The 24,868-nt window shown below is 38.0% G+C and overlaps 1 protein-coding gene across 1 annotated transcript in view; it reads left to right on the top strand.

Moving 5' to 3' along the window:
- DRG2 (developmentally regulated GTP binding protein 2) overlaps positions 1-23,410 on the top strand; it is a 29,748-nt gene extending 6,338 nt beyond the window's left edge. Inside the window, exons 3-13 of the mRNA XM_074208410.1 lie at positions 6,134-6,223; positions 7,132-7,192; positions 9,242-9,332; positions 10,481-10,553; positions 10,672-10,762; positions 11,636-11,733; positions 12,488-12,564; positions 13,068-13,156; positions 18,505-18,563; positions 21,203-21,256; positions 21,357-23,410. Of these exons, the coding sequence (XP_074064511.1) occupies positions 6,134-6,223; positions 7,132-7,192; positions 9,242-9,332; positions 10,481-10,553; positions 10,672-10,762; positions 11,636-11,733; positions 12,488-12,564; positions 13,068-13,156; positions 18,505-18,563; positions 21,203-21,256; positions 21,357-21,443 (870 nt within the window). The 3' untranslated portion in view covers positions 21,444-23,410. The remainder of the gene's footprint in view (positions 1-6,133; positions 6,224-7,131; positions 7,193-9,241; positions 9,333-10,480; positions 10,554-10,671; positions 10,763-11,635; positions 11,734-12,487; positions 12,565-13,067; positions 13,157-18,504; positions 18,564-21,202; positions 21,257-21,356) is intronic.
- Positions 23,411-24,868: the final 1,458 nt, after the last annotated feature.

Genomic DNA, 24,868 nt, shown 5'->3' with positions numbered 1-24,868 from the left:
CAGAAACTTCTTTCCAAAAATCTCTAATGAGCTCATAGTTGTCGAATCAAATGTTTTCTTCTCAGTCCTCCAAATCCGTATTTGAAGAGTTTTGTCATCTTTCACATTTCTCTTTTCCAGACAAAAGACATTCTTTTAATGTTTTCTAATGGTTTTAATCTTTATTTTACCCATAGCACCTTATGCATAGTAGGTGCTCAAAAATTTATAAATGGATTCTAAAACTTCTCTAAAGTTTTTCATCACCTTTTGTTATGTTTTGAACTTTATTCATCCTTCTACTTTAAAATACTGTGATTCATTCATCTTTTCTTCAAAATAAATATTTTTAGTTCTTTCAAGTATTCAGCTATATGACAGTTTCTTCGTTCTTTAAATTTAATTTCTTTCTTTTTTTTTTGTGCAAGGCAATGGGGTTCAGTGGTTTGCCCAAGGCCACACAGCTAGATAATTATTAAATGTCTGAGGCTGGATTTAAACTCAAGTACTCCTGACTCCAGGCCCGGTGCCCTATCCATTGTGCCACCTAGCCACCCCCTTTAAGTTTAATTTCAATTCAAATTATTAAAATAATTTTAATTACACTTACCTAAATTTCCCCCCCTTTTTTTTCCTTGATTTTTTTCAAGGCAATGAGGTTAAGTAACTTGCCCAAGGTCCCATTGCTAAGTAATTATTTAGTGTCTGTGGTCTGATTTGAACTCAGACATCTTGATTTCCAGGGTTGGTGCTCTATCTACTGCTCCACGTAGCTGCCCCCCCCCATTCCCTACTGGAAAGGGGGTCCTTGTAGTTGCTGTCTATCTTATTGGGTCAGAGTCATAGTCCAGTCTACCCTCATTCTTTTGTCAAAAGAATGTCTAGAAATATGTTGTGAGAGCTCTGGTTGTCTTACCATACTCTAGGGAGAAAGAGCTGACTTTGTAAAAGGCAGAAGATTTAAGGTTCAGTCTCAGTTCTGCCACTTATTAAGATTGTGACTGTGGACATGTCACCTCCCTGAGCCTTGGCCTCCTCAATTGCAGTGAATATAATAGAATATATTATAATAGTAATAATATAATGTTCTTTCTAGATTTTATTTAACTATTCTGTGCTCTCAGCCTTAAAGGTTAAGTTTACCCCAGCTTCTCTTGTAGCTATGGACTCAACCAGTTCATCTAAACACTCTTATAGTCTGTGTAGAATTTTTGTTTACTGTATCTTTTTAGAAATGAGAGTTGAATTTAGAAATGTGAGCTTTAGCAATATGGTAGAAAAACTAAATTAATGAAAGAAGCATTGACAAGGAAGTTAAAGTATTTTCTGCAGAGGATATGAAAACATTTAGAAATTACAGTCAACTCAATAAAATTAGATAAAATATATCCTTAACAAAATATTAGAATAGAAGACAAATTCACAAAAATCAATACTGTTTCTACACAAGACTAACAGAAACCAGAAGAAATTGATAGGAAGGCAATTGACATTGGTGGCAAAAAAATATCAACTATTTAGTTATTAATTCGCCAACATATACATAACGTTTTCTCTCCAAACAAATTTGTCATTCCCCCTTCTGCTTCCAATTCAGTCTAATCTTTCTAAGACACTAGTTTCATCATTTCCCTCCCCTCATCAAAAATTTTTTATTGACACCATGATGAAATGCAATCTTATCCTGGCATTTACAGACCTCTACAATCTGGCCTAGTTTGTTACTTCCTCTTGTACAGTCTAAAACAAGTCTGTTAGTCTTTCTACAAATATGACATTTTCCTGCCTTTGCATTTACACATAGCATTATCTCCTATACTTGGAATCTCCTTCCTCCTTCAAGTAATCTTTCTGATCCCCCAACTGTTGGAATCACCTTGTACTACTTTATCTGTGCCCATATTATATCTTTCTAGTAGAATGTAAGGTCCTTTAGAGCAGACACTATTTTGTCATCATTGTTCTAGTGTAACATTTGCCTGAGCTTCATAAATATTTGTTAAATATAATATAAAGAAAACTAAGTTTTTTCCCCCACAAAGATATTTATTTTTCAATTAATCTATCTAATGTTCAGATTGACAAGAATACCATAAATAGTTCCAATTTTTTACTTCCTTCTTTCCTCCCCAAGACAGCAAGTATTCTGATGTAGATGGTACATGTATAATCATGTGAAAAATGTACAGTCATGTGAGGCATTAGTCATGTTGTGAATTAAGAATCAGAACAAAAGGAAAGAAAAAAACATTTTTAAAAAACACTTTAGTCTGCATTTAGACTCTGGAGTTTCTTTTTCTGGATGTGGATGGCATTTTCCATCACAAATCTTTTGGAATTGTCTTTGTTCACTGAATTGCTGAGAATAACTAAGTCTATATCATAGATAATTATTGAATTATTATTAAAAGAAAACTAAAGTTGAAATCCCATATAAAAGAATTATTGAGCTAGGTATAGCGATACATTCACTGTCCTTAGTAATTTATAGAAGATTGCAATTTTCAACTAAAATACAAATGATCTTAATAGAATTTGATAAATTAGTAACTGTATATGAAAGAACAATACACTTGTTCATATTTTCAAGTGTTTTATTGATCTTTTTTTACATTACCTACATTTTCTTTTTTTTTTTGCAAGAGAGCTTTAATTTATTATTACTATTATAATAATAATTTTGTTTAAGAGTAAACATAAACCCCCCTCACCCCCAAAAAGATGAGAAAACTCAAGGATAGTGAGAGAGAGTGGGAAAAACATTACTTCAGTCTGTGTTCAGATTCCAATGTCTCTGTCTCTGGGGTGGGTTGCTTTCTTTATCATAAGTCCACCAGAGAAGCTGCTTCAGTATTTTTTCCCACAGTTGCTATTATCAGCTGTACTTCCACTCTATTCCTCCCCACTCTCATTTATTCTATTCTCTCTCTCCTTTCATCCTGTCCCTGTCCAAAAGTGTGTTGTATCTGAGTACCCTCCCCACCTCAATCTTCCCTCTCTTCTATCCCCCTATTCCCCCTTATCTCATCCCTTCTCGTTTTTCTCTAGGGTAAGATAGATTTCCTTACCCTATTTAAGTGTAAATGTTATTTCCTCTCTGAGCTATTTCTGATGAGATTGAAGACTCACTCATTCCCCCTTGCCTTCCCCCTTCCCACTCCATTGAAAAAGCTTTTTCTTGACTCTTAATTTGAAGTTTCTTAGCTTCATCTCCTTTCCCTTCCAGTACTTTCCTTTATCACCCATTGACTCCATCTTTTTACTATATCATACCATTATATTCCGCTCCCTCCTGTGTCCCTGTCTAAATATGCTCCTTCTAACAGCTCTTATAAATGAGAAAGTTCATATGAGTTATTAATATCTTCTTCCCATACAGGAATACAAACAGTTCAATATCATTCAGTTCCTCATAATTAGTCCTCCTCATCCCCTCTATGGTTCACCAGAGTCCTGTACTTGTAGATCAAACTTTCTGTTCAGCTCTGGTCATTTCATTAGGAAAGTTTGAAAGTCCCCTGTTTCATTGAAAGTCCATCTTTTCCCCCTGAAAGAGGATGTTCGGTTTTTTGGGGTTATTTTTAGGTTTTTTGCAAGGCAAATGGGTTTAAGTGGCTTGCCCAAGGCTACACAGCTAGGTACTTATTAAGTGTCTGAGACCAGATTTGAACTCAGGTACTCCTGACTCCAGGGCCAGTGCTTTATCCACTGCACCACCTGGCCACCCCAGGATGTTCAGTTTTGCTGGGTAGTTGATTCTTGGTTGTAAACGAAGATCTTTTGCCTTCCAGAATATCATATTCCAATCCCCAAGAGCCCTTAATGTAGATGCTGCCAGATCCTGTGTAATCCTGACTGTGGAGCCACAGTAGTTGAATTGTTTGTTTCTGGCAACTTTTAGAATTTTCTCTTTGATTTGGGAGTTTTAAAATTTGGCTATAATATTCCTGGAAGTTTTTCTTTTGGGATTCCCTTTCAGGAACTGACCAGTGAATTCCCTCAATTTCTATTCGACCCTCTGCTTCTAGGATCTCAGGGCAATTTATTTCTTGAACAATGAAGTCTAGGCTTTTTTTCTGATTGTGGCTTTCAGATAGGCCAAGAGTTTTTAAATTATTTCTTCTGTATCTGTTTTCGAGGTTGGTTGTTTTTCCATTGAATCACATTTTCTTCTAATATTTGGCTTTTCTGGAAGAGTTTTATTTTTTCCTGACTTCTTGCAAAGTCATCATCTTCCTTTAGTTCCATTCTGCATTTGAAGGAGTTATTTTCTTCAGAGAGATTTTTTATCTCCTTTTCAGCTGACCAATTCTGCTTTTTAAGGCATTCTTCTCCTCATTTGCCTTTTGTTTTGCTTTTTCCATTAAGCCTAAACTATTTTCTTCCATGGTCTGAGCCTATTTTCTATTTCTCTTGGAGGTTTTGGATAGGAAGCTTCAATTTTGTTGTCATCTGAATATGTGTTTTGTTCTTCCATGGGACTAAAGTAATTCTCTATGGTCATATTCTTTTTCTGATGTTTACTCATTTCTTCAGCACAAGACTAATTTATAGCACTTCCAAGGCTTTGGGGAGTTTTTTGGGGTGGAGACACTCCACTGGGACATTTATTCCTCCAAGGTCTTATGCTCTCTTGCCTGTGCTTTGATATTTAGATGACCACTGCACTTCCCTCTGCCCTGGAGCTTTAAGGAGGGGTCCTGCTTGGCTATCTTAGTATGCAAACCCAAACTGCAGAGGGAGAAATTTCTGTAGTCTTCACTGACCCCTTTCTGTCTTTGGGCTGTGCTCTGGGGTGCAGGCTGCTTTCTCCAGATTCTCACTGCAGATTCTGTGGCCAATGCTCCTCACTCCACACTTATTCTGGTGTAGCAAAGTTCTCTCACTGCCCCTTTAAGCTGTTGCTGGTGATCTCTGGGCTGGGCTGCCCCCCCCCCCCCCCCATCCTGGTGAAATACACCTTTCCAGTGAAACTTCTAAGTTATCTTGGACTGGGAAAATCTGTCACTCAGTCTTTCTGTGCTTCTGCCCCTCTAAATCTTGCCTTCCCCTTTACTCTCCTAGATTGCTATCCCTTTTAATAAAGATTAAAAGTAAGGTGAAGAAAGTAAAGCTAAACAGTACATTGAAAAGTTTGACATTAAGTACAATATTTCCACATCAAGGTCTCCTATTCTTGCATTTCCCTCTCCCCTCCCGAGAAGGTTAGGTTAGTGCTTTTTCGTATCTCTTTTGGACTCAATCTTTTTCGCTAAATTTCACTGAATTCAGGTTGTTGGGTTTTTGTTTGTTTTTGGTACTGCATTCAGATTTATTTTGTTGTTTTTCTTTCCATTTACATTTTGTAGTCCATGCTAACTTCACTTTATATCAATTTCATTTTTCTTTCCATGTTTCTCTATATTTATCATATTCATTGTTCCTTACAGCACAGGAATATTATTTTATTATTGCATGTACCACAACTTGTTTAGTCATTCTCCAATTGGTGAATATCTGTTTTGTTTTCAGTTACTTGCTATTACAAAAAAAGTGCTAATTTAGATATTTTAGTATATATGAGTTGTTTATGTTTTATCTCCTGGAGTGTATTCCTAGCAGTGGAGTCTGTGGATCAAAGAGTGTGGGTATTTTAGTCACTTTCTTAGTGTAATTGTGAATTGCTTTCCAGAATAGTTGGACCAATTAATTCCACCAATAGTGCATTAGTGTGCCAGGCTTTACTTTTTTTTTGAAAGGCAGTAGGGTTAAGTGACTTGCCCAAGGTCACACAGCTAGGCCCCTAGGCTTTACTTTCAACAATAATTGTGAAATTATTCTTAAAGTGGGAGTGGGGAAAGAAAAGAGGAATTACAATTTAAATATTTGACTTCCAAATTACAATTTTCTTCCCTTAAAATGTCAGAAAATGTGATGGCAAATGTCATCTGAGTGTATTAAGTCTCGGGGTCAAATGAATGAAATGATAAAGGTTTACTTTCCTCCTAGCTTTTATTCTCTTCACCTTCTCTGCTCATATGCCCCCTCCTCCCCCAGTCTGCTTTGTAGCAGGGTCTTTTTGATTTTTGAGGCTTTTGACTAATAAACCTAGAGGGCTTTGAAAGTGTGGGAGTTTGTAATTTTACCTCCTGAATGGATGCTCTCATCTTTTCAGTCTACCTTCTTGAGCTTAATGACATCTACGGCCAGTGAAGCTGCATCCTATGAATTTACCACTCTGACGTGTATCCCAGGTGTCATTGAAGTAAGTCTGAATTCTTTGGATGGGGGAGACAAAAAGAACAAGAATATTTGGGGATGTGTTTGTATGTCTAGTATTTTTGTACTTTTGTTGATGCTGGGCTTCATTTCCTTGAAGTTGCCTTATTACCCTGTAGGTTTGAGGTCTTCAAAGAGTTCCTTGCAGCTTCCCTAACTGATAGGAATGTTAGATTAGAACTTTAGAATACTGCTCCAAGAGACTACTTGCCCTCACCGCTTCTAGGAACTACTTGTTGCACTGAGGTCTGGCAAACAGTAAGAATACTCTCAACTCACTAATTAGCTCCAGTAAAAAAGTTGGTTTACATAAAATAAAATTAAAATTATACTTTAAATCTGTAGCCTGTATTGTGATCTGTCCAAATCACTTCTTTATTTTGAGAGATATACACAGTGCCAGGCATATAGTAGGTGCTCTATAAATGTTAGCTATCATCATCATCATCATCATCATCATCATCATCATCACATAGTCTTGAATCTCCCATGATCACAATTTTTAAAAGATGTAGCATGTGTGATGATCTTTAGTTGAGTGTAAAATGAAACCTGAAAGCTCCTGCCCCATGTTGAAGGCTTGGAAACACTTTTTCTTTTTATGTCAATACTGAGCTCTCTTTTCAAAGGTAACCTATAAGTAAAGAAAGTACTTCTCAGCCTAGCTTTGGGATTGATAGGGTTCGGTTCTTAAAAGAGCAATATAAAATTTTAAAAGCTTCCATTGAACAGAACCGACAGAAACATGATGGGGAAATTCTGTACTTAAATACTCTTTTAGATGTTTGATTTAAGACTTAAGGGATTGTTAATTCATATTAAGAAAAGTTTTTTCAAGGGACAATCAGCAGATCATCCCCATAGTCTCTTACCTCTTTCATTGCTCTGCCCTAGTATAAAGGAGCCAATATCCAGCTTTTAGACCTTCCTGGAATCATTGAAGGTGCTGCACAAGGTAGGAAAATTGGTTTGATTTTTATTCATAATCACTGACGCAGAAACTTGGTAAAGACAGGGAAGGGGGAATAAAGTGCCCAGGCCAATTCCTCATAGTGGGTTTGGAGGAAAGGCAATTTATGAGATTGCCATGCAGAACCTCTACTTCTTCATTTAAACTGTTTGCCAAGTAGTTATGGCAAAGGTCTGAGGTGTTGGAAATTCATTGGAGTTGTAAAGAAATTTGGACCTCATAATGGTGGTGCAGCTTGAGAATAGTTTTTCATTACCATTATAATGGAGGTGATGTGGAAAAGGGAAGGAGGAGGAGAGAATTTCAAACTCAAAATTTTAATAATTATTTTAAGAAATTTAATATGTAATTGGAAAATGTTTAGCAAAATAATTTTAAAAGAAAAAAAAGAAATGTAGTCCATGGTCCATTCAAACTTAATGGACTTTGTAGGGGCACTAAATTGTCACTAAATCTGACTTTCGACTGACCAAAATGTCTATCCCCTTTTATACTCCACTTTCTGAGTTCACCAGAAAAGAACTCCACCTACAGCTTTCATTTTTTCTTTCAAGTTTCAAGATTTATTCCAAAACTTTGAGTTTTAAATTCTCTCCCTTCCTCCCACCCCACTCCCCCAATTGAGAAAACAAGTTACTTGATGTAGGTTAAAAATGTATAGCTATGAAACACATTACTACAGTAGTCATGTTGCAAAAGTAAACATAATCCCTCCTCTCACAAAGAAAGAGAAACCTCAAGAAAAATAGATGGGGGAAAAAGTGTCCTTCAGGCTGTATTCAGACACCATCAGCTCTGACTCTGGCAATAGATAGCATTCTTCATTGTAAGTCCATCAGAGAAATTGCTTCAGTATTTTCTCCCCACAGTTGCTATTGCTAGCTGTATTTCCTTCCATCCTATTCCCCTCCAACTTCATTTATTCTAATCTCTCTCTCCCTTTTCACCCTGTCCTTCCTCAAAAGTGTGTTATATCTTACTACCCTCCCACAATTCTCCCCCTCTTCTATTATCTATACTTCCCTCCCCTCCCCCTTGTTACCCCCTTCCTATTCCTTTTCTCTCCTATTTCCCTCTAGTGTAAGATAGATTCTATACCCAATTGAGTGTGCATGTCATTTTCTCTCTGAGTCATTTCTGATGAGAGTAAAGGCTCACTCATTCCCCTTCTCCTTTCTCCTCTTCTACTCCATTGCAAAAGCTTTTTCTTGCTTCTTTTAGGTGAAATAATTCTCCCATTCTACCTCTTCTTTCCCTACCTCCCAGTACATTCCTTACTCACTCATTAACTCCATCTTTCTAATATATATTATACCTTCAAATTCAGCTCCCTCTTTACCTGATCTATATATGCTCCTTCTAATTGCTCTGATAAATGAGAATGATTCCTATGAGTCAGCAGTGTCATATTCCCATACAGGAATACAAGCAGTTCAACATGATTAAGTCCATCATAATTTGCCCTTCCCCTCCACTCTCTCTGTGCTTCACATGAGTCCTGTACTTGGAGATCAAATTTTTCTGTTCAGCTCTGGTCGTTTCAACAGGAAAGTTTGAAAGTTCCCTGGATTCATTGAATGCCCATCTTTTTCCCCTGAAAGATGATGTTCACTTTTGCTGAGCAGTTCATTGGCCTTCTGGAATATCATATTCTACAACTTTTAATTTTTAATGTCATGATAAAAACCCCTTCCCCAACTGTTATTGTTAGTGAGCTTCAAATATACCTATAAAATATCTTTCAACTCTTCAGAGTCTCTGAATGTATCCTAGAACAACTGTGTAGATCAGAGGAGTCAAATTTGCCACCATTCCCAAAATTTTTGAATGACCCAAAGCAGAATATAATATAGTTGGGAATATTTGACAAAATGAAGAAAAATACAATTACAACATAATGTTAATTTGTAAATTTGGGAGTTGCTATGCCTCTCCAGGAATCCATTAAAGTAAGTGAAAAGGTGGCAAAATCATTGGATAAACTTTTAACACTTTAGGAAGAGGGATGAACTTAATTTCATATTCTTCTCCCAGGGAAAGGCAGAGGCCGACAGGTGATTGCTGTGGCTAGGACAGCAGATGTTGTCATCATGATGCTGGATGCCACCAAGGGAGAAGTTCAGAGGTTAGTGTGTGGAGGGAGGGAATGGATTGAGTTTGGGCCAGAATTATTCCTCTAGAACAAGTTGCTGTGGTGATGCCACTGCAGTTCCAAACCAAAGAATGCTGCTACCTGCCTGTGTCTGGTTATCTGCTGAGTAGTTCTCTTAACTTTTAGTAGCAACTGTGCCTTACGTAAGACCCTAAAGAAAGGCTGTCCTGAAAAGTCTTCCCTTGCTGCTAGCCTTTCTTTAGATGGGTTGGAATCTTGGACTTCTAGTCAGCAGGAACCAGCAGGAGAGTTAGCTCTCAGTTTTCCCTTGGTAACTAACTTGTCTTTCCACTTGGATTAGATTTTTGGCATAATTATATGGGAGTGTAAATTAAGTAAGATCTAGCCAATATGTGCTTTGGTATTGAGCACTCAGGAGTAAAGAGTTGTTTATAGCAGGAGAGTAGAAAGAAAGATTGGAGAGAGATGTTGTAGAAAGCCCTGGCTAAGGATCTTGGAATGGGAATGTTAGTTGAACTTGTACCAGAGGGAAACTTGGCATAAGTCCTTCATTGACTCTATGGAGAGTTGGCCAGGGTGACCAAGCTGTTGCTTGAAGACTGGCAGACACCAGGCCCCAGATAACAGTTCCATTGATTCCCTCCCCCTCTGGGTTAGGGTGTTCCCATTTGAAATTGCATGTGCTGGCAAGGGATTCCAGATTCACTCATAACCATTAAATTGGTCTGTTTTCCTGACTTTGAGCTGCCAGGGACCAACTCTGAGCTCCTTTGGGAAAGAAGGGCATAGCTTTTACTTGAGTTTCCTCCTTTAAATGGGGGGAAAGGGGTATGCTGATATTTTAATGAAATAGCCCTCTGTTCCTCTAAGTACAAAACCTGAATTTGAATACACTGTTTTAATTATTTGTCTTTTTTTAAACTTATTCGTTGTTTGTTTATTGTCTGTACTTATATGTACCTTTTGACTTGTGTAAGCTTCTTGAGAGTGCCTTTGGTGTAGATGCTTAACACAGGTTTGTTGACTGACTGAGCTGCGTAATATAGGAAGGTCCAAAGTCTGGGGCATAGAATTCTCCTTTTTAGATATAAAGAAGGTATTTTCATTACTGGAGCTTGAAGTCCATCTAAGAGTCATTTTGTTTATTGTATCTGTGCCAGGTCCCTGTTGGAAAAGGAATTGGAATCTGTGGGGATCCGACTCAACAAGCACAGACCCAATATCTACTTTAAGGTGAGAACTCTGGGCCTAAATAGGGTTTGTTTGCATGGGCTGAAAGAGAATAGGAATTCTTTCCAGAACAGTTTTTATATTTAAACATGCATCTTTTTTTCTCTTTTCTCAACCCCAGCCAAAGAAAGGTGGTGGGATCTCCTTCAATTCAACAGTCACATTGAGCCAGTGCTCTGAAAAGCTGGTGCAGCTCATCTTACACGAGTACAGTATCCTTTCTCCAAAAGATCCAATAAATGAGGACCCCCTTAAATTTTTGGCTGTTCCGACCAAGATAGAAGGCAGTTTTAGAAGTGATTTCTGGGGCCTGGATGAATTGACATCCAGGAGTCAAGATGATAACTGCCTGACTACTTTATTCTGAATGTTGAGTGCTGTTCTTGGAAAGCACACTGGTATTGGTCAAAATAAGTAACTTATCTGTAGGTAAGAATCCCTGGGGTTTTAAAGCACCTTTTATGTAGAGCATCTCAAAAGTCTTGGTGCAGTTTAAAGTTTTGGTGGGTTTAAAGCTCTCTAAGACTTTTGGGTTATAATGTATATGCTTATTTTATTTATTTTAGTATTTACCATAAGTATAGTGTATTCCAAATTCAGCTATTAATCTAATAAATTCCCATTGCTTATCATATTTGTGGAGTGCCAGATTCAGTTCTGGATGGACTACGTATTAAGATGGACAGCAAAGTATAGCTAGAGGACCACTTTGTTGAAGAACTTGAAATATGTATTTTGGCAAAGACAAGACTATTGTGTGAAAGAGGAATTAGATTTGTTGTCTTTTTCCAGAGGGAAAATATAGGTGGATTAAGAGAGACACGACTACCAGGGAAGAATAAATTAGAGAACTTTAAGACAATTAATGTTGTCCATCAACATCTTGATGTCCCTGTACACTGTAAACATTCAAGCCAATATGAACAGAAGGAGAACACAAGAAAGGTTGGAGAACAGTGCTATTTGTTATATTGTTCATTGAGAGTCAGTGAACAATTCAAAGTCAAGAAACTTGACACTGAAACTCTTTTGATTTGTATTTGAGGAAAACGTATATTCATTGACCTTAATTTTGACCACTTCAGAAATCTTCAATGCTGAAGTTCTCTTCCGAGAAGACTGTTCACCAGATGAGTTTATTGATGTGATTGTTGGCAACCGAGTGTACATGCCCTGCTTATATGTGAGTGGTACCCAAACTCCAGGTGGAGGCTTTCATATTGAGACCATAGGGTGAAAACCAAGATCTGAGAAATTCCTTTCTCTTCAGTAGATACTGATCATTGTGTACATTTGTCTCAGTCCATTTTTTGGAATTTCAAGCATGCCCTTCTTGTGAAAAATGAGTCCTAGAAAAGACAAGGAAGTAAAGTTCTCTTTACTTTCCCCCTTTAAATATCCATCTTCTTTGTTTTCTTTGGTTACCACACAAATAGGAATTTTTGAAGTGTAAAATTGAACTGAACTAAATGCAGCTTTCTTTAGGAGTCATTGGAGAGTCTTAGCCCCAATAGGCTCTTTATTTGGGTGCTGATGCTGTGCTTTTTGAGATGCAGAGTTCCTTAGTACTCTTTCAGAGACAAGTAAGTGATACAGTGGATAAAACTCTGGGCCTAGAGTCCAGAAGACCTGAATTCAAATCCAGCCCCAGACACTTACTAACAGAGTTACCCTGGGCAAATCATTTTTTCATCTGTGAAATGGGTATAGTAAAAGCACCTACTTTTCAGGGTTGTGGGGATCAAGTGAGATAATATTTGTTTTTTTAAAGATATACTTAACTCAGTAAGTACTGTATAAAAGCTTATTCCCTTCCACTTGTCCTTGTATTTGGCTAGGTAAGAAAATGAGCAGGAGTAGAGAACTATTTGAATGGATTTGTTTTTCCCAAGACCCTTCTTTTCCTCACTGCTTTTCCCTTTCCCTTTTGGAATCAGGTTTATAACAAAATTGATCAAATTTCAATGGAGGAAGTTGATCGCCTGGCACGAAAACCCAACAGTGTTGTCATTAGGTAAGATCATAGTTCTGGTGGCCATTTTTTTGTGACATTGGTTTTATAAAGAGAAAGTAAAACTCCACTTCTATGAAGGACAGACTTCTTTGAATTCTTGACCATTCAGAGCCCACTTATATTCCTGGAAGTAAGCAAAAAAGACCCTGAGAGATGAGTGAGAAATAGTTATTCTAATGTCCATACAGTTTACATTAGAGGAGACCCACCTTCAGCCTGTCCTATAAACAATTGTGTATAAATACACTGTGTCCACTCATTTAAGGGCTATTGATTTTGTTGCTGACTAAAATATCCCCTACTCTTTCTTGACTTTCCTATCTTATATCCCCATCCTCTGGGTTAGCCTGCTGAATAAAATATGAGCTTTGGATTTCTGCTTCAGAGGAGGTCTTGGAATCTTCATGTTCGCATTTGCATCTATCCCAACATTAAACTAACTACACAACACAGTCCCTGGGTTTGAGGAAACGTGGTTGCATGTATGTGATTTGTCTTTGTAGCTGTGGGATGAAGCTCAACCTGGACTTCTTACTGGAAATGCTTTGGGAATACTTGGCCCTGACATGTATCTACACCAAAAAAAGAGGACGTAAGTTGAGTACCAGACCTTCTCCTGGACAAGCATTATGTGTGCCTATGTGTCATGGCATCACCACTTCCCCTTCCCTTTCCCTGAGGGAAAATCTGCATTTTCTTTTGGACCAGTTAACTTTTGTTTTTCTTTATTTTTCTTTCTTCTTCCTTTCTTTCTTCCTTTCTTCCTTTCTTTCTTTCTTTCTTTCTTTCTTTCTTTCTTTCTTTCTTTCTTTCTTTCTTTCTTTCTCCTTTTTGTCTCTTTTTCTTTCTCTTTCTTTTTTTTCTCTTCCTTTTTTTCCTTCCTTCCTTCCCTCCCTCCTCCCTTCCTTTCTTCCCCTCTTCCTTCCTCCTTCCCTCCCTCTTCTCCACCCCCTCTTTCTATAATAGGACCTACTTTAGGTTTAATTTCCTTCCTTAGGTAAGATCTCATAATAATCCTAACCCTGTTGGCACTACTAAGGGCAACTAGATGGTTTAATGGATAGAGTTTTGGACTTGGAGTCAGGCAGTCCTAAATTCAAATCTGACATCAGACTAGTAACCCTGGGCAAGTCACTTAACCTTTTTTGTCTTAATTCACTGGAGAAGGAAATAGCAAACCACTGTAGTACATTTTCCAGGAAAACCTCATAGACTATTTCGGTATGCTTTGGTCTATGGGATCTTGAAGAGTTGAACATGACTGATCAACTGAACAAGAACAACATTGCCACTGCTTAAAAAATTGAGAGAATTCATCCTGCTAGCAGTGGGGCATAGTCATGTTATTTTTATAAATGAAGGACAGCACAATTCAGACTATCCCTTTTAGTGCTTTCTGGACCACTCCTAGACCCGGTTTCCTTCTGTGACACTTTATAAACAGTAATCATTCCTTTACCTTAAACCATGGGTCATAGATTACGGAATCTGTGAGAGTTTTAATTCCCTGTCTCATCATGGTCTTTGGCTGTATTCTGAAGGTCAGAGGTACCAAGGTAACCTCAGGGACTATGTTACTGCATTTTTGAGTATTTATGGTAGACTGATCTTATTTGCAAGAGAAGATAAGACTTCTCAGATTTGGACTCAGCAGCTGCTCAGTGCTTGCTGTGTAAACACAAATATCTTAAACATTTTTATTTTTTTTCTGCTATATTCAGCCCTTTTGTAGGTAGCAAAAGTGATAGAATAGATTCTCTGATTTTTATTTCCTCCCTCCTTGACTCCTTTCTTATTTTTTTTTCTTTGCAAGGCAAATGGGATTAAGTGGCTTACCCAAGGCCACACAGCTAGGTAATTATTAAGTGTCTGAGACTGGATTTGAACCCAGGTACTCCTGACTCCAGGGCCGGTGCTTTATCCACTGCGCCACCTATCCGCCCCCAACTCCTTTCTTATTATCAAGGTTGTTGGAGATATTTAAGAAATGTATTTATTAGGGGAAAGAGAACCACCAAATGATGATAACATTACAAATAACATTAACTAAGCTGCAAAGAGTTGTAGCTAGGGAATAGATGTAGTAATTATAATGTATAACAATACATTATATGATTGTGTGTTTGTGTGTGTGTGTGTGTGGTGTGTGCGCGTGTGTGCGTGTGTGTATGTGCGCACATGCAGAAACACTACACAAAATATTCTGATTAGGTCACCAAGTGAAAGAATAGAGAGAACAGACATGAGCTCAAGACAGAACCTCAGGATATGCCTGCTATTAGGGAACAGGATATGGGAGATCATCCAGCAAAGAGACCAAAGAGGAGTGATAAATCAAGTAGATATTCCAAAAACAACAGTGTCATGTAAATCCAGAGAAAAGGGAATCTCCAAGAGAAGAGTGGTCACCAGTATTATCAAATACTGTAGAGAAACCAAGGTAAGGACTGAGAAAAGACCATTAGATTTGATATTTAAGAGTTTATTGATAACTTTGGAGGAAACAGGTACAGTTGCAAGATGGAGGTCAGAAGCCAGCAGCAAAAGATTTAGCCACAAGTGAAAGGAGAATTAGACGCAAGGAGTGATGACAGAAGCAACAGACTTTCATGGAATTTTAGTTGAGGAGTTGTGAAGAGATGTAGGATAGGGATGATAGGACAGGGTGGAAAGTTAGTAAAGAAAAGGGAAAGGAAGTTGTGTTTGGGTGTTGAAGTGCATACAAATTGAATAGTAACAACTCAGGAACAAAAAAAGATCCCTGAGAACAGAAGTTGCCCAGGGAAGAAGCTATTAGAACAAAAACCCTAAAGAACTTAAGGATCGCATTTCCAAAAAGTTCAGAGAGCAGAGAGAATTTTGTAGTGACTGCAGAGCCACATTATCAGTTGCTTTAAAAGTAGGCTGGTCTTAAGAAAAAAAGATGTTCAAAAAATTCTTGCTCACTCTTTGAGGAAAATGCAATTTCTTAAAAAGGGTGGTGAGGGGGCGGCTAGGTGGCGCAGTGGATAGAGCTCTGGCCTTGGAGTCAGGAGTACCTGAGTTCAAATCTGGCCTCAGACACTTAATAATTACTTAGCTGTGTGGCCTTGGACAAGCCACTTAACCCCATTGCCTTGCAAAAACCTTAAAAAAAAAAAGGTGGTGAGGATGGGGAGAAAAAGTGTTGAAAGCAAAAGAAAAAGAATCTGAAGAGACAGAAAGGAAATGAATTCTACCTGTCTCAGGAGTTTAGAGGGTGGGGGAACTGTGACACACATGAGAAAGAAAAGAAGCACTATTTAAATCAAAGCCTTTCTGAAGGAAAAGAACTTCCCTTCTAAGGTGGAAGCAGCTGATTGTCCTCCAAGGAATAATGATAAGGATTTTCATGTCCCATGTCAGGAAAACATAAAGTGGTGATAGTCCCAGCTGAATGGTATTGAGATTATTTTTTATTAACCTGTTAACTGCAAAACTCCTCAGATATGTCAAACTAGATGACTATTCATATACTATATAATACTATAGTAATTCATATTGGCACAAATAATGCTGCCAAAAGGAATTTAGAAGGAATTACTAAAGATTATGAAATCTTGGACAAGACACTGAAGATCTTAGGGTCATAGTTGCTGCCAACAGAGAGTTAGGGTTTTAGAAGAGATTTGGGCAGTGAAGAGGTGATTAAAATGACATCTGAGAAAAAGATTAGAATTTCTTGGAAGAAATTTAAAATACAGTAAATCACAGGATCCTGATCAGGAATGCAATCTTCCTAAATAAGTCTAATATTTGCTTAAAGTCTTGCAAATTTAATCAAAAAGATTTTAAACTAAGAAATGAAGGAGGGGAAAACTATCTACATTTAAAAGCTAAACACTCTAAAAACATCAATTTTGAGGCCTACATCCTGAAAACTTCAGTGAAGCCTAGATTAGATTAAAATGTAATTTGGAAATGTTTAATAAAATATATAAAAATATAATTCAGAGTTTTTTAAGTACCCAGCATCAGGGATCTATTTGAGTTTGACACAGTTGCTATAGAGAGTAATGATAATGTAGAAAGAAATAACAGTAGTGACACCAAGCCATACAGAGGAGACAAAAAAACAAGAAAGAAATAAAAACTTGTAACCTCAGATATTTATATCCATATATTCAAAGTATGAGTTATAAAGTTTTAATCTAGGTGAACTAGTCAGAACTAGTATACTGACACAAGGATGTGTATTTGTCCTTGTGGTCTTTACGAGAGACTTAGTGGGATGAGACCCATCACTGGAATATGACTCTGGAAAGATAAACATACCCTATTCAAAAGGAACAGGTTAGGTAAAGGGAAGAGTGGAGTAGTTCTATATATTAAGAAAACATACTCCTGTGTGGAGATCTAAGAACTAGACAGAAAAATATGATTGATGGATTTGTTCAAGAATGCAGTTCCAAAGACTCTCAAAAGTGGCTGATATGGATTCACATATGACACATCAACCACTTTTTATTTTTAAGAAACATGTATGAAAGACTTAGATTCTAATATTTACACTGACAATATGACTATGGGCAAGTCACTTAACCCCCTCTCTCTGGGTCCTCATCTCAAAATATGGGGATGATAATACCTAAAAAGAAAGCAGAGGATGAATATAAAATAGTCTACACTGTGCTGTGGGTATAGTGTACCTGGATAATATCAAAACATTTGCCCAAGCCTTTAATGTCATTCTTCAATGTTATAATGTGGACAAGATGAAGAGGAATGGACTCAAGGGTAGTGGGTCCATTCAGGATAGACCTAGAATTATTTGTATGGCTAGATCTGCAGAAGAGTCATTAATGGTTCCATGTCAGATAAGGAGGTTGGATAGCAGAGTCTAATAAAACAACATTTAATAGGAATAAATATACAGGGAGATGGTCTGATGAGGGTCAGGAAAATCAGGGTTCAAGTCCTATCAGTGCACCTTCCTGCTGTATATTCTCCCTGTTCCCAGGAAATTCAGTAAGACAGGGTAGGTGCCAGTCTGTATTGGTAGAAAAATATTCCTCGCTGAAAATTTCCTCCACCAGTGATTTCACCAGTCAGGACCAAATACTGTATCTTAAACTTGAGTTCAAAAAGTCACACATTTAAAAGATAGAGGAGGCATAATGGGATAGCCATTCATCTTCAAAAGATTAGGAAATTGTAGTTCATTGCAAGCTCTCTGTGGGTCCATAGTATGACCGCCAGAAAGCCAGGGCCACCTCAGACAACAGTAGTAGCCACAATGTCCCAAGCTGGCATGGGGACAGTCCTGTTGGATTCTTCCCTGCACAGGCCACCTCTTCACATATAACATATCAACCATTTTTTATTTTTAAGAAACATGTATAAAAGACTTATATGCTGGTATACTAATGTCCATTCTAGGATAATGAAGGTGGTCTCAACATTTTGTCATTTGAAATTTGATTGAAGAAAATTTATCATGAATAATAAAAGATTTTGGGAAGATATGAGATTTGTTTTGAGGTTTTGCAGAACTTCCATGGGAGAAGAGGAATCATTAGCCCCAGAGGGCTAAACTAGAAACAATGGGTGGAAATTGTAGAGAGGTAAATTGAGGCTTGATCTGAGGAAGAACTTTCTAATGGTTAGTGCTTTTTCCACATGGAATGAAGTGATGGATTCCCCTTGCTGGAGATTATTAAGCAGATATTGAATATTACATGTTTTAGATGGGATTCTTGGGCAGGTATGCATTCAATGCTTCTCCAGCTCTGAGATAATACAATTCTGGAAGTTGAAAATTAATTGTTGGGATCTGGTGAATGGTTATTTGTTTCTTTGACATTTTTTAAGAATAGCTGGATAGGTTGGCATAAGTATGAGCTAATTTTTTAAAAAAATCTGCTATTGAAAAACTGATAGCTTATAACTGTTTTCTCCCCTCTCATCCTATTCTTCATCTAGAAAGACCAGACTTTACAGATGCCATTATTCTCCGGAAAGGAGCTTCTGTAGAGCATGTGGTAAGTTAAAAGGAAATGATTATTTAACATATTTAATATGAAATTGCCAGGGAACTCTCCTAGCAGAATTTTCTTCAGACAGTGACTCAGCTCTCACTGTACTCACTGTACTTTAACTCACTAGTACTATTTCTTCTGGCCCATGGAATTACTTTGCACTAACTGGTATTATGGTTGTCATCTACTGTGGTCCTGGGTCAGATCAAAGAATTTTTAATGTAGTGGGAGGCATATGTAATAACTGAGGAAGTAAAGGTTTGAGCTTCTGAACATATCTATTTATTAAGCAGTGTGTGCCAGTTGCATAAGAAATTGAGATCAGGCCTCCTCAGGGTGACACAGAACTCTGAATACCAGGGGGATACAGGGTTTTTATTCATTAAAAGGAAACATAACAGTATATAAATCAAAATATAAGATTAGATAATCTTATTTCAAAGTGGAGGAAAAATTACTTTGCTAGGAGAGGAAGAGCAAATAGGTTTAATTCCCTGAAATCAGAAAAAGAGGTATCCCACTTTACCCTTCCCCTAGAATGGCTGTATTCTATCAGAGGAAGGAAACCATAACTGTTAACTAGTATGGGGCCAGTTTTCAGATTAGACATATTTGGACTAATTTAAGATAATTATGAGAAAATGTCTTGCATAATCTTCAATCTTGAGTTTCTGGTCTGTAGTTAAGGGACCTAAGCAGCAGGTACAGATGGTCCAGCTTCCCTCAGGAAGAGATTCAAACAATGTAATAAGGTTTTCTCACAATAATTGAATAAAGTTTTCTTAAGACAGAAGTTGGACTAGACCCATAATTAAATGGAAAGGGAACTGAGCTAAATGCAGAATTAAGGCACAAGGGAAAGTCAGTTTGGTTTGGTCGTTTTTCACAATTCCCTCAGTTAACATCTTTGTCCTTGGCCAGGGGTCTTGCCTCCTCCACTGCTCAGGCAGCCCTCACAGCAGGGCAGGGAAATTCCTTGTTGAGTGATCCTGCCCTGCCCCTTCATCAGACAGCTCATTCTTACTGAGCTTTTGCCCCCAAGTGCCTCACTCTTCTTTGAAACTTCAGTGTTTTTTTCCCCACTAAAGCAAAACCACTAGTTATTTAGAAATCCTGGTCACAACCTCATTGTCTCCAGGCAGTGACATTTACAAGGTGATTTAATTATTGGATGTTATGGTTACCTGAGCACTTATGAGTGGCAAAGCATTTCTCCTTGCTATCCACTCCTACCCTTAGTCTCTACTTGCATCAGGAAATTGGGGCCCAATTTTTAAATAGTGCTGTGATAGCACTATTTTTTTTTTAAACTTAGAATACAAAAACAAATGCATTTTTTAAAGATTTTATCTAAGAAGAGCATATTGTGTGGTAAATGAAGAAACAAATTTCTGTGGCATCTGAGGCAGTGCAATGTTTTATATTTTGACTCTTGAGAGCCATTACATACAAAATATGCCCAGGACTGCATACAAAATATGCCCAGGACTGTCCTTGTGTAGCTTTCTTTTGACCTTGATTAAAACTTACAGTAAGACACCCCAGAGATTTCAGTAGAATAAATAGGTTGAGCTATTTCTGATAGCACAAAGGTTTTCACCCATGTAACTGCAGAAAAGGGATGTTGGGGTAGTGTGGCAATTTTCTTAGAGAAAATTTAGGGTATTTTAGGTTCTATACATCTTTGATTTTCAAAACATCCATGTTAGATAGTCAGGGAAGTGCTATTAGGTTAAGTGAGTTCCCAAGAACCATGTGAGGAATGGGAGAAATGGCTCTGGTATCTGGATCCCCTTGATTTAGTCTAGAGTCATCCCCTAAATGGATACTTAATTATCTGTGATGTGTCTGTACATAAGAGCCAGAGAAATGGAAAGTCAGATGCCTACTTCATCAATTTTATAATTGGTTAGAGAGAAAACATATACACACACACACACACACACACACACACACACACACACACACACAATCACAATTAAAACAATTGTGTTAAATGATAACAAGGTTCCTCAGGACTATGGGGCAAATTTAGTACAGAAAAAAAGAGGATGTGATGTAGTTCTAGGAGGGCTTGTCCATGGTCAGAGAAATCTTCATAAAATGTTTGAATTTCATCTCTACATCAGCAGGTGTTTCTCTTCTTTCTGGGTGGCAGTTTTGAATATGGTGTTGGTTCTTTCCCTCCTCTGCTATCTCATAAATTGAGACTTCACATTATTAGGAGATGAGACTCCTGGGTCATCATGTTAGTTCCTTTTGGCACCTGGAGCAAATTTCTACCTTTTGAGTCCTTCTCTATTTCTGAGTCTCTTATTGTGCCAAGTGTCCTGAAAGACTAGTGGCCCACCACCCTTCTACCGTCAAGGGGTAAAGAATAGCCAGACCATGCAGAAAATTACTAATTACAAATAACAAATAAGGGCAAATGTGGTACTGTGTTGGATTGGTGACATTTGAAGTCTTTTGCCACCATAGCAATCTTTAATTTTTAAGAGATTGAAAAAACAGTGTATTAGGTTCATTCTCCCCTGTAAGAAATTCAGTCTCTGAAAACCAAGTGTGAATAACAAGTGTGGAATTATTAGATATGTCTTAGTCTGAGAACATCCTGAAGTTTACATCTTTTTCTCTTCCCTTAGTGCCACCGGATTCACCGAACCCTTGCCAGCCAGTTTAAGTATGCTTTAGTGTGGGTAAGTCCACCAGTCATTCTGACTTAAAAATATTCTTCTTTCTTCCTTCTCAAGGAAATGCTGACTCCTTAATGTTTCTTTCTTTCTTCCCTTCTTCAAGGGAACCAGCACAAAGTACAGCCCTCAGAGAGTGGGATTGACTCACACGATGGAGCATGAAGATGTCATCCAGATAGTCAAGAAGTAACCTAATCATCAGCGCCTGCCCCCACCCTGATCCCTAGAATGGCATCTGATGGACTGTAATCATCTATTAGCCAGAAAAGGGAGGAAAAAAGATGGGGTGGGGGGTGGGGAGGGAGGGAGTGTGCCCAAGAAGGAAAACCTAGACCAACCGTAGAGTCACATATTTATGCTTCCATGAAGCTTGTTCAATAGGAGGATAAGGAAAGACTGCAAAGAAGCCAGTGTGGGCTAGAGGGATTTGCACATTATGGGTCCTCAACTTGGGGATCTGCTCCCTGTAACCAGAAATCAGAACTTCCAAGCTCTGCCTAGGTCCTTCCAGGCTGCTGACCGTGCTGCTCAGGTGGGCTTGTCATGTGGCCAGCACTGGCTATATGGAGATGTGTGTGCCAAGCAGCTTTCCCTTGGTGGGGAGGAGGGTCTGCTAAGACTTGCATTAGAATCTGTTTTCTTGCCATTAGAGCCTAACAGTGCTTGTTTCTCTTTCATGTATGACTGGTATGAGATTGGGTGATGCTGAAGTTTTTCCCCTCCTGCCATCCCTTCAGTGAGAGTCCATATCTTAGGAGATGTGACTCCTGGCTTTATGTTGTACCACTTTGGTAACCTGGAACAATCCTTTCTGAGTCCCCTCCTATTGCACCAGGCATCCTAAAAGGCTCCCAGATCACTCTATGACTGGAGGAGTGAAGAGCAGAAATTCCTCCTCACCTGCAACAATAAAGACTTTCCCCTCTATTTACCTTTATAGATCTGTTGGAAATTCTACAACCTTCGACTTTATTCTTTTTCTGTGCCCCTTCTCCTTTTTTTCTCGTTGCAGTCAGTGTGTGTACAATTCTGGTACTTCTCACTTCACTCTTATCACCTCATGGATCTTTCCATATTTCCTCAATTGTTCATACTTATTTTTTATATGTGTCAGATTTTCCAAAAAGCAAAGGGCAAGAAAAGAAACTTTTTTCCAGCTCTCTTTCCCCATAGCAAGCTTTTTATCCCAACAGGGTCCCCAGGTCCAGTAGGGGAATTACAAACCACCCACAGAACTATCTAGACTTCTGAATTTTTCTGATAGTTTGATGGCTGAGAGTTCCTGCTGCCTCTTCCCTCCTTTCCCCTGATGCTGGCAAGACGGGATGGGATGGGTCAGGGGTCCTGTGGAATTCTGGGGATGCCCATTCTTCCTGACAGAGTACCACTACTTAACTGCAAATTCTTAACCTTCAGTGATGGATCCTCAACTGCACATCTGTTAAATTTGAAGGGTGTTTTGTTTTTCTTTTTGGATTAAAAGACTAAAACAGAAGGATGATTTCTTCTCCAACTAAGAATAAGAGTTGGTACTTCATATTCAAAAGAAAACACAGCTGCCACTTTCTATCAATAGAAAGCCCAGCTTGTGTCAGTCTTTTTCACTTTAACTCATGGAGTTATGAAAAACAAATGGCACCTGAGAGCCAGAGCCAGAAAAACAACATGGTGCTAAATGGTCATGAGTGGCTGTTCCCTGTCCTGTTGAGCAGGACCATGTGCTTGAAGAATGAAAATAGCAATGCGTTTGTAAAGCATTAAAATTTGGGAATGGGCTTTCCTCACAGCTTTGGTGGGGCATTGATTTCAAGGGATAAGGTGGGGGGAGCTGTGGTCTTATTGCTGTAGGCAACTCCCATTGATTCATCTGCTCAGTCACATAGCTGGCATGCTTGTGTTGAAAGTGAACCACTACCTCTAAGGTCGGCTCTTTGTTCTGCTACATTGTACAGATGAGGAAACTGATGCTCCAAGTAGTTAAATGCTTTGTTGTTGATCTCACAGCTGGAGCGTGTTGGGCAAGTTTGAAGTTTGGCACTTAACCTATTATGTCAAAGATGGGACACAAGCATTCTAACTCAATACATTCAAGTACAGTCAGAAGCAGACTAAATTGTAATTGGGAAATATTTAACAAAATTAAAATTCAGTAAAACATGTTAGTGTGATTTTCTAAGTTAATATACCATAGGTATTCTTATCTATGGTTTAGTGGGCCCAGTTTCTTTTCTTGAGTTTGACACTGCATTATACCATGCTGAATTCACAGGAATGAACGATTGCAGAGGATAGAAGTTAGAATCTTGATAGCTTGTCTTTAATTCAGAATGTGAGTTGAATTGTTTTGTACTAGAGTCAGCCAACTAGGGAAAATTTCTTGAGATGGTTTGACAGCTGGATGCCGAGAAAGACCAGGTCTTATTGGTACTTAATGATAAAGTAATGCTACCCTCTGTCCAATAAGAACAAGTTCCAAAAACACTGAAACCATCTAAAGCTTAAGGGGAGATGTGTAAGAAGAGTGGCTGCCTTTATTTCTTCAAGTGACCATCAGCTCCATGAAAGTTTTTTTTTTTATTTTTGGTGGGGAAAACTGTTAAATAGTACTTTTTAATTCCAATTACACATAAAAATAGTTTTCATCTTTTTTTTAGAAGTTTTTGAGTTTCATATCCCTAAGATAGCAAGCTGATGCAGGTTATATATTGTGAACAAAGAAATGTGAAAAGGGAAAAAATGCTGCTGTCTGCATTCAGACTTCTCTGGATGTAGATAGCATTTACAATTATGAGTCTTGGAATTGTCTTGGATCGTTGTTTTGTTGAGTAGAGCTAAGTGTCATGGTAGATCATGTTACTATGTGCAATGTTCTGGTTCTCAGTTCACTCAACAATTCTTGTAAGTCTTAACAGGATTTTCTGAAATTTGCTTACTCATAACATAATAGTATTCCATCACATTTATATACCACATCTTATTCTGCCATTCCCCATTTGATTGGGCTTCCCTTCAGTATCCAGTTTATTGTCACCACAAAAGCTGTCATAAATGTATGTGAATCTTCTCCATTTTTATGACCTTTTTGGAATATAGATATAGTAGCATTGCCGGATTAAAGGGTACGCAGTTTGCCCTTTGGGCAAATTGCTCTCCAGAATGGTTGAATCAGTTCACCATTTCAATATTAGTGCCCCAATTTTCCCACATCTCCAACATTTTCTTTTCTATTGTTATTAGTCTGACAGATGTGAATGGAACCTCAGAATTGTTTTAATTTGCATTCCCCCCCCATATGACATAGTCTAAAAAGTGCCTGTTTGTGACCTTTGACCACTTAGTTGAGAACTGAGTCCAAGAAAATAAACTTAAACAGGAAGTGTAATATTTCACTTTATTTCCCTCTATTAAATGGTAGTGAAATGTCTGATTCTTTTAGAGTTTTGGTAGAATGAGAATGCCAAATTCTATTGTTTTCTTCAGTTGACTTATTGAAATCTGCCAATATTCAAAGTCCCACCCTAAATACTTGGAATAAGTGCTAAAGGAACCTACAGTTATGTATAAAAATTATTTCTTTCCTCAAGAAATTTATAATCTAATGGGAGAACAAAGTAT

This window comes from Macrotis lagotis, chromosome X, assembly GCF_037893015.1.
Source record: "Macrotis lagotis isolate mMagLag1 chromosome X, bilby.v1.9.chrom.fasta, whole genome shotgun sequence".
NCBI lineage: Eukaryota > Metazoa > Chordata > Mammalia > Peramelemorphia > Peramelidae > Macrotis > Macrotis lagotis.
Note: the sequence above shows the minus strand (reverse complement) of the source record. Positions and strands in the feature narration are given on the sequence as shown.